Here is a 16,095-nt window from a genome sequence, read left to right as displayed (position 1 = left end):
GCAATTCCAAAAATAAAATTGCTGGACTATAACTTGGTGTTGTAAAATTGTTTACAATTGTCAACCCCAGTCCATCACCGGCATCTCCACATCATTTAGGGTCGCAACTGAACTGTTACCTGCTCAAGTGACTATCTCAACGGTCTTTGTGGTCAAAGTGTGAAAAATAAAACGATTATATACTAAAACTCGTCCCTGTCGATTTCAAATCTTCATGTGAAAGGATCTCTTTTGGTAAAGGAAGGTGAACATTAATGTAAAAGGTAGTTCTGAATATTAGTGTAATGTACCACCTAATACAAGAATAACTACAACATCCCATGGGATATATAATAAATTAACCCCTCAATTATTTTGTACCAATATCCATTCTGTGTAGTAACCAAAAGATTTTTGTCACTTATTCTTTAGGTGTATGTCAGTTTATTTGTGTGAGTCAATTACATAAAATAGCTGTGCATACTAATTATGGTTCCCATCTTGGGTTTACAGCAATCTACTTTCAGTTATTTGCTGCTTTAAGTTCCATTTCAATTTTATAGATTTTTCTTTATGGTTCCCATTTTAGATTGTCTAATCTTCTCACCAGTTGTAATGCAAGTTGTTGATTCAACACAAGTCCAAGGTATTGCTTTTTTTAATTATTGATCGTGGCATTCTAAATTTTCTGATGCAGTGCACTTGTTTTATGTGTATCATTCATAATGAAAAATGTTATTTAAGCCAATAATAAAACAAATGCAAACAATTATGGGTTCATACTGACACTGTAGGTTTGTGCTGGTGGAAGAGTTCATTCAAAAGTATCCTCCAATAATGACATATTGAAGCATTAGAGGATTAGTGGTTACTCAGGCTATTAACATCCGTGATTCGAATCTGCATCTGTGAAGTTGCAATTTTATTTTCTCCTCTACTAGTAATCCAAAGCACTCTCTATAGTGACTCCTTATAACAGGTGTCACAGAATCCCATTTACTTACAACCCAGCAAACACTTCATGTGTTGCATTTTGTCGCCAGCATGTGTTCATGCGTTTCTTCAATGTGTTAGTACTTTGCAATTCTTTCTTGTCTTTTCTGGGGGGTGCACAAAATTCAGCGAACTGCCAGTACTAGAACACCAGTACTGAGGGCATTCCTAATTTTCAGACCATTTGTATAACCTACTTATTTGACCATTTGTGTAACCTGCCTCTTTGACCAAGCTTTTGGTCACCTGTCCTAATATCTCCTTATGTGGGTCGGTGTCAAATTATGTATGATAACGCGCCTGTGAAGCATCTTGGAACATTTTACTACCTTAAAAGGTGCTGTATAAAGGCAAATTGTTGTTGTTATATAGTTCTAGTGAAGCTGGGTTTAGGTTGTATTTAATACTGTGCTTTAATCCTGTTTTCCATGAGAAACAAATATTCCAGAATCAGATTCACAGCAAATATGTTTGCAATGTTAAAGTGTGACACATGCTGCTATGAACCCTTTTTCGATACATGATGATAATGTAATTCATAATAGGTACGATAACCCAGACTGGGGATGCTGAAGGTTCGAGTGAGTTATCTTAACTTACACCTCATTTACAGTAGAAACGGGACACAAGTTAACCTGTAAATCTGCTTTTTTTTTTACTATGAATAGTACAATTTCATGTGACAAACTAGAGCCAGACATTAGCCGTACATGAGTAATGAGGATAATAATGGAATTGATCAGAAGCAAATTTAAGGATTACCTGTACAATAATAACCTAGTTAATAGCAGCTAGCTTGGCTTCTGAAGAGGAAGATCATGACTGACCAATCTCCTTGACTTTTTTGAGGAAGTGACATCCCTTAGATTGTGGAAGTTTTTTGATGTATTCAGTAATTTCCAGAAAGGTTTGGACGAAGTTGCAAATGAAAGGCTGTTGCATAAAAATTTTGGGGGAGGGGGATTTAAGGTAAAACATGGAAATGGGCTGAATGGCAGTAAACTTTTAGGGGTGAAGTCAAGGAGAAGTACTCAGTGGGGTACCTTGGGGATTGGTGTCAGGGTTTCACCAATGAATTATTTAAGAGGCAGTTGGATGTTGTGATGGGAGGACTATAGATTCTTTCTGATGGATGAGCTGAAATACACAGAATGGCCTTCCTTTGGATTATATATTGAAATGATCTTACACAAGTCCCTGGTATTTCTCAATTGTAAACAATTTTACAACACCAAGTTATAGTCCAGCAATTTTATTTTAAATTCACAAGCTTTCGGAGGCTTCCTCCTTCCTCAGGTACATTTACCTGAGGAAGGAGGAAGCCTCCGAAAGCTTGTGAATTTAAAATAAAATTGCTGGACTATAACTTGGTGTTGTAAAATTGTTTACAATTGTCAACCCCAGTCCATCACCGGCATCTCCACATCATGACTGGTATTTCTCAGCATTGTAAACTGTAGCAGTTCTGACAGTAAAGACAGTGGTAGCCAGAAAATGAATGCCACTGCCAATCTTGGTGACCAAACCACAAGTTGTGAAACAGTTTCACTTGCATAGTGCTTCTCCAGCAGTGTGGGAAACTGTTTATAAAAGAAGAAAGCTTATTTTGTTCAAGAAAAAAAACTGCACTTCTGCTAACATTGACATATCCTTGTGCAGGCCGATGAAGTTTAAGAAAAAAATTCTTAACAGCTTCTTGAACTATTGGAGAAGCTCCATAGCAGGAAGATAAGAGATGATATTGTGCTACCAGAAAGGAAATAGAAGGCTTCAGCCACGCGGGTTGATGGTAGCCATGCCTTTTGGTTGCTGCTTTTAATCTTCCTGCTGGTAAAAGCTTCCCACACTATAAACAGGCAATTTTAACAGCGGGAGGATGACACCCTGAATTTACTTTTGATGGGGCCTCTGTACTATAAAAAGAGGTTAGCTGTATGTCTTAAGTGTAACAAAATCCAGATTTCACTACCATCTGTGTAATGGTTTGCTCTATTAATATAAATGGAAAAAATGATATATTTATTTTTTTATTCCTAGTTTGAGGAGGAAAGGGCGGGGGGGGGGGGTGGATTATATTTTTACTTTCCATTAGTCATTTTTTTCCACTGTCTCCTCTTCTCCATTATCTTCTGAGACTTGTATTTTTTCCTCCCTTATCACTGCTTCTACTTTATGAATGACCATTATTTTTAATCCTTAATAATTTAAAAGATTGTTTTCAAGTTAGTCGCTACCTTTCCTCCCTATTTTCCTGTGATTGTGTTGCTGAGATCAGTAACTTGCCACACGAGGAACCACGGGCAAAACCAACTTCCCACCAGTCTCTGGCACAGCCCACTGGTGCTGCAATGCACTGCATTAATGTGCCAACCTAAACACCAACAACTTGCATTTATGAAGTGCTTTTAACATAGAAAAACATCCCAAGGCACTTCACAGAGGCATAATGGACACCAAGCCAAGGAAAGATATTAGGATCAAGCTTGGTCAAAGAGGTGGATTTTAAGGAGGGCCTTAAAGGAGGAGAGTGAAGTGGAGAGGCTGAGAGGTTTGTGGAGGGAATTACAGAGTGTGGGTCCTAGATGGCTGAAGACACGGCCGCCAATGATGAGGCAAAAGGAGTGGGATGCACAAGAAGTTGGAGTTGGAGGAATGGAGAGTTCTATGGGAGTTTGTAGGGCTGGAGGACATTACAGAGATGTAGAAGGGTAAGGCCATGAAAGGGATTAAACTCGAGGATAAGAATTTTGAATTTGAGGTGTTAGGGGACAGGGAGCTAATGTAGATTAGCGAGGACAGAGGTGATGGGTGAGTGCGACTTGGTGCGAGAATGGTTCTTCAGTGCCAATAACAGAAATATCCTTACCTTTGAAAATTGGGCATATTTTCCTCCATATAGAAATTGCTCCATTTCTGTGGTACTGTCCCAGTGCCAACTCCATATAAAAGAGTGGAATACCTCCAAACACAGCCATCAGGAGATATGGGATCAGGAAGGCACCTGGAATTTATGAAATTGATTGGTAACATATATATGGCAAGAACATTTTTGAAGACACCATGAGTATTACAAGGGCAAAGAATCAACTCAAGAACCTGGTGATTTTAACACTGACTTTTGGATTATGTATTAAAATGGTATATACAAATCTGACAGACAACAATTTTTTTCAGTTGTTTTACTAATGTTTAGATTGTCATTGGAATAAAGTACATTTGAATGTACCTAATAGCGTAGTTTTGTTACATTACTGGACTAGTGATCCAGAGGCCTGGACTAAATCCAGAGAATGTGAGTTCAAGTCCCACCATGGCAGTTTGAGAATTTGAATTCAGTTTATAAAATCTGGAAATAACAAAAAGCCGGTACCAGTAAAAGTGACCATGAAGCTGAAGGGTTATCGTAAAAACCCAAATGGTTCACTAATGTCCTTTAGGGAAGGAAACCTTCCGTCCTTACCTGGTCTGGCCTATATGTGACCCCAGTCCCACACCAATGGGGTTGACTCTTAACTGCCCTCAAACTGCTTTGGGCAACTACAGACGGGCAATAAATGTCAGCCTTGCTGGAGATGCCCACAACCCGAGAATGAATTTTAAAAAATTCTAACATGCCCACTCATAATTTACATAAGAATATCATGCAAACAGTATGTCACGCGAATTTGATCACAAGATGGAACTGTAGTGTACCATACAGTGGTAGTGCATGACTTTATACCAACAATTCAGCTGAACTGTCAGGAAGAGACGCCAAAAGTGTAAGCAAAAATTGATGTCTGTCAGATTTGTATATATGTAAGGAATACCAGGTTATAGTCCAACAAATTTATTTTAAAATCACAAGCTTTCGGAGATTATCCCCTAGATTTGTATATAGCATTTTAATACATAATCCAAAAGTCAGTGTTAAAATCACCAGGTTCTTGAGTAAGTAAGTGTAAGCAAGGTTTTTTGTCACTGGGAGGGAAGGAAAATTGGAGGATGTCAACCCAAGCCAGATTCATACACTTCCTCGTGTCTTTTTATATAGCAGCATTTACTGAAACCGAGGAGCACATGCTTGCCTATCTTCCAGTAAGGGAATGGTCCATGATTTGAGGTGCTGCAAAGGAGGAAGAAATTATGATGAAAATGGGGAAAGAAAAGCATATCATGAAGAAGGTTGAGGAAGAAAGAATAAGTGTTTGTACAGTGTTTTATCACGTCCTCAGGACATCCCAAAGTGCTTTACAAGCCAATGGATTACTTTTGATGTGCAATGACTGCTGTTATATAGGCAAATGCAGCAGCCAATTTCTGCACAGCAAGGTTCAACAAAGAGCAAATGAACAATAACCAGGTTTCAAGTGTTAATTACAATGACTCAGTATTTCTTATAGCAAAGCACTGAGCATCAAAGTAGAAAACCCAAATTCAAATTACAGCTACAAGTACCAGTGAAAAAGAAAGCTTGATTGTAGTTGGCAGAGTAGGTACATGGAGGAAAAATGATTAACAAATATAAACATCAATAAAGAAAAAGTTGTTTGCTATTATTAGGCATGGGAACTTGCAGTGCATTTCAATGTGGTGCTCACTTTAATACTGTAATAATCCTGCATCAAAACCTAATGGCAAAAGTCAGTTTAGGTGTTATCTTGATTCGGTTTTCATGATGCTCCTTGATTTGGCTTGAAGGATCCCTCTTGCTAATTTTATGACATATGTAGCGTTGTACTTCAAAACTGGTAATGGGCAATTGCAATTGGATCTCCTCATTTTGTTATATATAGTTATATTTAATTTTATTTCAAATCTTGAATGTATATTAGGCCATAATAACCATATCCAGTGTTTACATCACATCAATTTCATTCCGATAGAATTCATGGGTTTCAGGGTATCTTTATAAATCAGTTCAATTGCATGCAAAGTTCTGTGAGTTTGTAATTCATTTTCAATAAAATCCCCTTGTAAATAGTGTAATACAAGTAGCAAAAGTACACTCCATGGGTGGAGTCTCCTTTTTTCTTTAAAAATTCCCTTACTTTCCCTTCTTTGCCTTTCCCACAAGAATGAGCAGGTAAACTGCCCTCAAGTGCCTGTATTGTCAGTCTATAGCTGGCTATTAGGATTTGCAGAATGAGCAATTCTATATAATTTCCACCCTCCTTGTGGAACAAATGTCTGGCTTCCAGTTGGTGCCTCCCCAAGCTTGCTCTAAAATGATGGTATGGAGCCAGAATGCTTCTTACCAGTCAATGACTGATCTCAAACACTTGCATAACAGTACGGCTCCATGAATCCTTAAGATAATATTTACATAATCTAAAACTGGAATCCAAACCCTAAACATTCAGAGCACAAAAGCTCACTTCATAGACTGAGCACATCATTGTGTTTATCATTTTGTAACGACATAAGTAAAGTGTGACAACTTTGGAAAGTGTTTCCCCCCTCCCATGACTAATTCATAACTCTTCTATTGGCATAAAGGTCGAAACAGAATACTCAAGAGGGGAAAATTCTACATTTTGACCACTAGCGTGATGTGAATAGAAGTATTTTACAACAGTGTGGCACAACTGAAAATAAACACTATTCTGAATTCCTCATTTATTTTTCTCAATGCAGGTGCCATCCATTGTCTATACGACTCACTTCAGATGGTCATAAGATCAATAATATAACAGCTTAAACCTTCTGATACAGCTGCAGGGAGTGGGTAATGAATATAACCCAAATGAATAATGAACCAGTTGAAACCGTTTCCACCAGCAGTAGAAAGGCAGGGGAAATGGGACTAATTGGATAGCACTTTCAAAGAGCAAGCACAGGCACGATGGGCCGAATGGCCTCCTTCTGTGCTGTATCATTCTGATTCTAAGAATATCAGGCAGTGCGCCATCGGATGCCGGATTTGCACCACAAAACATGGTAAAGATGTGCAGGATTGGTTTGTACCGGGTGTTACCCACCACTTACCGCCTCCGTTTTGGTAGCAGATGTACGGGAAACGCCACACGTTCCCCAGGTCCACCGCATACCCTATGACCGAGAGCAGAAAGTCTGCTTTTTTGCTCCAGGTTTCCCGGCCAGTTGGAGCCAACTTATTCAGCTCCCGGACTTCACACGCGGCCGAGGGCAGAGGACAAGCCCCATCATCTCCATCGCTATTCCCATTACATCCAGCCGGACTCTGGACAGCCGAGTAACCGTTGGATATGCGGCCAGATTCCCCCTTCTCGCACGGGCTGGAGGGCGACTTGCTGCTCTCCTCCGAAACCTTGAGGGTCGATCTGGAGTTTTTAATCAAAACTCCGTTCTCTTCGCAATCCTCGAGTTCCTTAATGGTTTCCGACGCCTGTTTTTCGGAGTTGAGAGGCGAGAACTCGTTCAAGGGAAGAATCACCTCCATTCCGCTGGTTTATGGGACTGTTTTGATGTCCATTTGTAGCAAGGGCTAAGGGGTGACACCTCGATCCGCTCTGGAGACACCTTCTCCCGGTTACAAATCGCTGACTGCTCCTCACAGATCCGCCTCACATGCGCTGGATTTTCCACGCACACCTATAGATTACACACACACACAAAATAAATATGAATTAAACAAACACACAAAGATAAGGCGTTTCCCGTATAACAAGATTAAGGAACACGCGTATGGCAAGATAATACTGAACAGCTGTAGATAATAAAGGATTTGGTGCACGATTTTATATTAAAAATAATTTTAAAAGCATGTACTAAAACCTGAGATGCCATATTGTCCCAAAGTACAGTGTTCCAACTCCAGCCCTTTCCCTGTGAACGTTTTTATGTATTTGGCTTTGAAATAAAATTCGACCTATACAAGTTAGATCTTCCTTTTGGTTACTTATCCAGGGAAATATAAGCTGCCGACCTCCTTAAAAAATGTTTGCTTTATCTATCTAAATTTAAATGCATTTTGTCCGGCTCCCTCTGAAATTTCCCAAACGTTAGGTGTTTATTTGCACAAACTAAATATAAGCTAGATTGTAAATACTAGAGCCATTTAAAACCTCTTGAAAATGATCATTTTAAACACCAATAAAACGCCTCTGTGGTCCCACGAGTACATGTCTAGTAACATGTTCAAAGTATCTAACTTGTATAAACTACTTGCCTCTTAGGAAAGATGAGTGAACATTGCACGTGCTCTATAGGAACGTCCCAGTTGTAATGACTAATAGAAGTCCGTGTGCATAAGAGAATATATTAAACCTTAAAAAACACGAACATTAATCGAAGTTGGGGAGTTTAAAGTTGGGGAGCACCTGCTCTAACTGCGACAGTTGTACGTTTCCCCTTTTCGAGTAACATTTATAAATGTAAACTCGACAAACACCTGACTATTTGAGATTGGAAGTTGGTACTCCTTATAAATAAGAAACATTTAATCGTTATTAACCTGTGGTTCCTAATTGTACAGTCACACCATTGCCCAAGGCAACTGCAGATCGCAATGGGTAATTCAGTTTTCTCTTTGTTGTTGATCGGTTAAAGAAGAATTGTCTTCTTGAAAAACAGTAAGAATTCTAAGCATATTCCCTGTTTACAAGACCGCTCCTATGCTCTTAAAATAATACTCGGCTAATGTATTGGTGCCTTAAGATGCCCCACTTCATTTAGGTCGATTGCGAGAGGTTTTAAATACCTTGTGTATTTGCGCCTAGGTTAGATTTGGATTATAGGGACAAATACCTAACACCTGACTTAACGCCCCCCTCTTGTTGGCTGATCTCTTCCAGACGCTTATTATAAATGTGTTAAAGTGAAATCATAGCTTACAAGATGAATCTGGTACTATCTGGTGTTGTGTCCTGGAATCCACTCCTGAAACATCAAAATATGAAGTTTCAGGTTGTAAAAAAAAACTGAACTAATCGCTCCAACTGGTTGGTTCAGAAAACAACTATGCCTTAAAAAAAGCTTTCATCCAGATTTCTTAAACTATGAGAGTCAGAGTGAAACCAACGTGTTTTAAAACAAACACACTGGGTATTGCATGGGGCGATTAAACAGATTGCTATACTTGCCCTCTGAATATGCTGTGAACAAAAAGTGAAATTAGAAACGCAAAAACGTAAACGATATGCTCACGGGCATTGTAAACTACTGATGGCCGAGAGCGGATTTTAAAATTGGAGTTTCCACTTTGAGGATGTGTTGTGGAATAATTTCTAACAAATCAAACTTGCTGGTAACTGACCCGAAAATGAAGCTACAAGTGACGCCAGTCAGCTCCCTTCAAAGTTAAAGGGGAAAGTAACATTCCTTTCAATGTTATTGCAGTCGATAATCACCCGGTTTACATTATGTTAGTACCCTGTTTGTCTATTGCATTTAAAAAGGTTTAAATAAAACAGCATGCTCAGCCCGTCATTCCGTTTCTAAAGCACCGCGTTTGCTTCCTCTTATAGTTGAGTTGATTAATAGCACCTTCCTTACATTTCAAGTCATTTTGCATTCTGACTCACCCAGGACAGTTACCATCAGTTGCATTTAAAGAAAGATTTGCATTTATATATAGCACCTTTCAAGACCTCAGGACGTCTCAAAGCACTTTACAGCCAACGGAGTACTTTTTGAAGTGTAGTCACTGTTGCATCGCATCTTCATTTTAACTGCATTTAAAGTTAATGCACTCCATTAACTATATTGCATTGAACGACAGTCACTCAGCGTTGCATGCAAAAACAGCTTTCTGCACTCTTATTGCCTCATAGTTAAAGTAAGGCACTCACCTTAAAAACACAAGGATCCACCGTTAAGCAAAACACAAGCAGCAGTCATTGTATTTGCAACGGGGCCACCTTTATTGTGAAGACTCACCTTCCACTAGTAACACGCTCCCCTTCAATGACACACGAGACACGGTAACAAGACTCGCGCTCTCTGTCGCATTAATTTTAAGCAGTAGACTTGTTATTTACTACACTGTCCAAAGCACCTAGCTGTTCAAATAGCAGAGACGGTTCCCCTAAACTTGAACACATTACCTCTCACTGGGTCGCAGGTTACTGGGTATGAGTGATAGCTGAAGCTTGTTCCTGAAGTTGTGCCGTTTTCAGGCTCTTGGTAACCTGAGTTCAGTCGTTCAACACCTCCTAGGAAATATGGGCAATCCAACATATTTCAGAGCTTTTGTAGACAAGCCCTCTCACATGGTTTGATTTTCAGATAATCTGACTGCCAAAGAGCTCTTTAGCGCGTTATTCACGTCACATGGCAAAATTTATGTTTTACACCCAATACTCTACACTTTGGCAAATGAGGACGGTCGTTGATTTTGTTTTTTTCCCCCTCTCTGAATTGGATAACAAGGAACCAATGCTTATCTAATGCCAGCCAACCGCGATTCTTTGGTGATCCTGTTTGTACAAACCAGCAGTGAAGTTAAGATTAAAATTGGTTACTAATCCATACGTTTACAGAGAGAGCGCTGTAATATAAATGTTTTTAAACAAAGTGTCTGCATGTTCTGAACCACACAAAGATTTGAAGGTTTGGCGAAGTCTGTACATATAAATAACTTGGGTTGTGATTGTAAATGGCTTTAGTTGGACCTCTTTAGCTAATGTTAGAAAAGCAGGAAAAATGCCAATTAATAATAGATGCTTTTTATATATCAAACAGACAACATGCAAACCCGCTCTCTATTCACGTCACTCTATTCATTGAACAATATTTAAGTGAATGTTGGAGCAAACAGCGGTTTCTATGTAGTTCTGCAGACATGGAACAACTGGGCAGCGAGATACGCAGAGCAATTTATTTTTCAATAGGAATTTGAACCAAGGAGTTTTGAAATATTATTCCAGTTTTAATAAATGCACCAGATAGACAGCTAGTCCACCGAGGGGATGACACGATGATAATTCGTCTGAAATATACTGTAGTTCCTGAAATGTGAAACTTGCCAATGGTAAAATTACTCTATTAGTCAGTCGTCCAATTATTTACTGTACAAGTGGTGCCACCCTGCAGAGATTGAGTGTATTACAAACAGTTGAAACGACAGTACTTTCAGAAGAAACCTTGCAGCAGGTCATGACCGGAGAAAGCGTTCAAACCTTTGGTGCAGTGCAAAATTTACACATTTATAGCTGTGTGTGTTTTCTGCGAATTTGACTTTAAAATAAACTTTGGATAAAACAGATGCCTTCGTTTTGCAGTTCTTGTTCAAATGATTTGGATATGTTGAAACTCAATGCACCCCAGGAAAATTGAATGCACAATTGGAGTAGGCAGCATTTCCAATATATTAAAGCAGTCTAAGGGAGCAGTGGGAGAATTCTTGGAAACCATAAGGATGTGGTCTCTGTTTAAATGTAACGTTAACTTGGGGGTATAAATATATTTGGATTATATATGACCTATTCAAAGAATTGCTTACAAAACAAAAAAAACTTTGTATATAATTCCCAAAGACTATATATATATACATATTATTCATTATCGGGATTAGGCCTCGTTGGAAAGGCTGGCATTTATTTCTCATTCCTAGTTGCCCCTTGAGAAGGTGGTGGTGGGCCTTCTTCTTGAACCGCTGCAGTCCGTGTGGTGAAGGTGCTCCCACAATGCCGCTAGGTCGGGATTTCCAGGATTTTGACCCAGCAACAACAACAACTTGCATTTATATAGTGCCTTTAATGTAGTAAAATGTTCCAAGGCACATCGCAGGAGCAATTATCAAGCAAAATTTGACAGCAAGCCACATAAGGAGACATTAGGGCAGGTGGTCAAAGGGGTAGGTTTTAAAGAGTGTCTTAAAGGAGGAGATAGGTAGAGAGGCGGAGAGGTTTTGGGAAGGAATTGCAAGAGCTTAAGGCCTAGGCAGCTGGAGACATGGCCGCCGATAGTGGAGTGATTAAAATCGGGGATGCGCAAGAGGCAAGAATTGGAGGAACGCAGAAATCTCAGGGGGCTGGAGGAGGTTACAGAGATAGGATGGGGCGAGGCCATGGAGGGATTTGAAAACAAGGGTGAGAATTTTTAAATCGAGGCATTCCCGAACCGGAAGCCAATGTAGGTCAGCGAGCACAGGGGTGATGGGTGAACGGGACTTGGTGCGAGTTAGGATATGGGCAGCGGGGTTTTGGATGAGCTCAAGTTTATGTAATGTGTAAGATGTGAGGCCAGTCAGGAGAGTATTGGAATAGTCAAGTCTAGAGGTAACGAAGGCATGGATGACATTTTCAGCAATAGATGAGCTGAGGCAGGGGTGAAGAAAGGCAATGTTACGGAGGTGGAAGTAGGCGGTCTTGGTGATGGAGCGGATATGTGGTCGGAAGCTCATCTCAGGGTCAAATAGGGCGCCAAGGTTTCGAACAGTCTGGTTCAGCCTCAGACAGTGGTCAGGGAGAGGGATGGAGTCGGTGGCTAGGGAACGGAGTTTGTGACGGGGACCAAAAACAATGGCTTCGGTCTTCCCAATATTTAGTTGGAGGAAATCTTTCCTCATCCAGTACTGGATGTCGGACAAGCAGTGTGACAAATGAGAGACAGTGGAGGAGTCAAGAGAGATGATGGTGAAGTAGAGCTGGGAGTCGTCAGTGAACCTATGGAACCTGAGGTGAAGGAAGGGCAATATCTGTCCAAATTGGGATGGTGTGTGACTTCGAGAGGAACCTGGAGGTGATGGTGTTCCCATGCACCTGCTGCTCTTGTTCTTCTAGGTAGTGGAAGTTGCAGGTTTGGGAGGTGCTGGTGAAGAAGCCTTGGAGAGTTGCTGCAGTGCATCCTGTAGATAATACACACTGCAGTCACAGTATGTTGATGATGGAGGGAATGGATGTTTAAGCTAGTTGATGGTCAATTGGGTTGCTTTGTCCTGGACAGTGTGGATCAGGTGGAATACTCTCCTGTGGCTGTGGTCCATACCTATCACAGATGAAGATGGTTGTGGTCATTGAAGGCCAATCATCTCAGCCCCAGAACATCACTGCAGGACTTCCTCAGGGCAGTGTCCTAGGCCCTATTATCTACAACTGCTTCATTAATGACCTTCTTTCCATCATAAGTTCAGAAGTGGGGGTGCTCGCTGATGATTGCACAGTGTTTAGCAGTTTCTCAGATAATGAAGCAGTCCATGCCTGAATGCAGCAAGACATGGGCAGCATCCAGGCTTGGGCTTATAAGTGGCAAGTAACATTTGTGCCACACAAGTATCAGGCAATGACCATCTCCAACAAGAGATCATAACCACCTCCCCATGACATTCAATGTCATTACCATCACCAAGCCCCCATCTATCAACATCCTGGGGATCACTATTGACCAGAAACTTCATTTGATACAAAATGGTTTTATAACTAGCCTATAAGGTGCGCAGGCATACCTTGTACACAATCTCAGGCCAGTTGGGATGGGTGTTCCAAAGAAAGAAGGGTGCTGAACCGATACAGATGCTCAGCTATCAGACTATTGACAGGATGCACATGTGTAAAAGTATTTAAAGACATTGGGCCAGAATTTGCTGTCAACGTAACGGTGAGGCTAATGGCACTCACTGTTATTTATGCACAAATGCTACAGCAGCTTCAGGCGAGGGTCAGATGTGCGGATAAAAGCGGAAATCCAAAAGTTGCTGTCCAAGATCCACCACTCTGCTGTTAGCTTCGCGAAAATGGCATCTCACTGTCTGCCTCACCATTGAAATGTATTGAATGGCATGAATTTGCTTTATTTGCACGGTAGATATGAACTAAACTCGCCTCAGAAAGTTTAGTCTTGTCCATTTCAGTCAAAGTACCCTTTTACCAAAGTGATGTGTTAATTACTGCCAATCAACCTCTGGGACACTGAAAATTAAATATTACAAGTGTGGATTCTCATTCCTTCAGGTTTCAATTGTTGTTGGAGCTTTTAAAAATGTAAAATTTACTTTTCCTTTCTGTCTCTTTTGTCTCTCTCTCTTAATCCAATCTTTCATTCCTTCTTCTCTTTCTGTACCTAATTTGACATTGAATTCACCCACTCTAATTTATACTTTCTTATCAGTTCTTGTACTGTTAATTTCACAATCCTTCAATCTGATTGGTTTAGGAGATACACTGTTGCTTGCCCTGTTCACTCAGGCCCCAGATCCCCTCGCTGTGACGTTATTAGCTTGCACTTTCAGCAACTTTGCCATCCAAAAAATGTAAAAACCTAAACGATCAAGGGCAATTAATTAATGGCAGATGATTGCACAGTGCTCAGTTCCATTCGCAACCCCTCAAATAATGAAGCAGTCCGAGCCCGCATGCAGCAAGACCTGGACAACATTAAGGCTTGGGCTCATAAGTGGCAAGTAACATTCGTGCCAGACAAGTACCAGGCAATGACCATCTCCAACAAGAGAGAGTCTAATCACCTCCCCTTGACATTCAACAGCATTACCATCGCCGAATCCCCCACCATCAACATCCCGGGGGTCACCATTGACCAGAAACTTAACTGGACCAGCCATGTAAATACTGTGGCTACAAGAGCAGGTCAGAGGCTGGGTATTCTGTGGCAAGTGACTCACCTCCTGACTCCCCAAAGCCTTTCCACCATTTACAAGGCACAAGTCAGGAGTGTGATGGAATACTCTCCACTTGCCTGGATGAGTGCAGCTCCAACAACACTCAAGAAGCTCGACACCATCCAGGACAAAGCAACCCGCTTGATTGGCACCCCATCCACCACCCTAAACATTCACTCCCTTCACCACCGGCGCACAGTGGCTGCAGTGTGTACCATCCACAGGATGCACTGCAGCAACTCGCCAAGGCTTCTTCGACAGCACCTCCCAAACCGCACCCTCTACCACCTAGAAGGACAAGAGCAGCAGGTACATGGGAACAACACCACCTGCATGTTCCTCTCCAAGTCACACACCATCCCGACTTGGAAATATTTCGCCGTTCCTTCATTGTCGCTGGGTCAAAATCCTGGAACTCCCTTCCTAACAGCACTGTGGGAGAACCTTCACCACACGGTTCAAGAAGGCGGCTCACCACCACCTTCTCAAGGGCAATTAGGGATGGGCAATAAATGCTGGCCTCGCCAGCGACGCCCACATCCCATGAACGAATAAAAAAAAATGCCATTAGATGCCCTGCCACTGAAGGTTATGGCCCAATAAAATCCTATACCCATTTTATTATAAGTGTAGGACATGTAACCACTGACGTTTTTCTTGAGGCATTGTTGCAGTTCTGATAATTGAATCAAGATCATTTCAACGTTGTAACATATATGGTGTAACCACATAAAAATGAATGGCATAAATGGTGCTGCATATGATTCCGCAGCTCTTGCTGCCTTCGAGAAGTAGACTTATCAGGCTAAAATTATCATCTGAAATCCCTCATATACAACAATATGCAACAGCTTTCAAAGCAGGATAACACAAGTGGTCCTACTAAGGCTTGAGATTAATTTTATAAATCCCTTTACAAATTATCAGTTCACCCAAGCACCTCTGTTTCTGCACTCGTTCTGTTATTAGCCATGGCTGCAATAGTTTCATTATTTGCAATATTTAAATATTTGGGCATTTCACTGAAAGGAACATGGGGTAAATGTATATTATAGGACCCTGATTTGCATACTAAACGGACCTACTGCCTAACTCAGGCGGGAGCTCCGGCCGCCCAGTGATAGGCCCGGGGGAAGATTGCACCGGCCATGGCAAGGGTGGCAATGGGATGGTCAGTTGCTCCCCACCATTTTCTGAGTGGTACTGACCCGTTTCCACCGGGTGGGAGACCTTATAATCTACCCACATATGTTTATGTACACCACTGTCTTTTATAATCTTATGGGAATTAATGGTGACCACTATAAATATCCTATTAGCAGGATGTAAAAGAGTGTGAATTTAAAAATAAGTTTAACATTTAGAGCATATTAACTACATAAACAAAATGAAAGTTGTAGCAAATTAGATATTTTGTAAGTAGACCACTGACTATTTTTGGGACCTCTGCTGTTTGTGGAATACCATGTTCTCTTTAATCCTACAATGTTGAACTAATCAGTAACTGTGCGACAACATGCAAGAGTAAGACATCCGCATAACTTTGAATTAAACTTTACAATGAATAAATTATCATGACTTTCATGCATCACTGTGGTCAATCCTGG

General features: G+C 40.8%; 2 protein-coding genes across 5 annotated transcripts in view; one reads left to right on the top strand and one right to left on the bottom strand.

Moving 5' to 3' along the window:
- slc6a4a (solute carrier family 6 member 4a) overlaps positions 1–10,189 on the bottom strand; it is a 50,381-nt gene extending 40,192 nt beyond the window's left edge. Inside the window, exons 1-3 of the mRNA XM_068008248.1 lie at positions 9,978–10,189; positions 6,940–7,524; positions 3,839–3,973 (exon numbers count right to left, since the gene is read on the bottom strand). Coding sequence (XP_067864349.1) covers positions 3,839–3,973; positions 6,940–7,372 — 568 coding nt within the window. The 5' untranslated portion in view covers positions 7,373–7,524; positions 9,978–10,189. The remainder of the gene's footprint in view (positions 1–3,838; positions 3,974–6,939; positions 7,525–9,977) is intronic.
- The window catches only part of LOC137344955 (uncharacterized), a 149,283-nt gene that overhangs the window by 5,464 nt on the left and 127,724 nt on the right, over positions 1–16,095 (top strand). The window lies entirely within an intron of this gene.

This window comes from Heptranchias perlo, chromosome 28, assembly GCF_035084215.1.
Source record: "Heptranchias perlo isolate sHepPer1 chromosome 28, sHepPer1.hap1, whole genome shotgun sequence".
Lineage (NCBI taxonomy): Eukaryota > Metazoa > Chordata > Chondrichthyes > Hexanchiformes > Hexanchidae > Heptranchias > Heptranchias perlo.
Note: the sequence above shows the minus strand (reverse complement) of the source record. Positions and strands in the feature narration are given on the sequence as shown.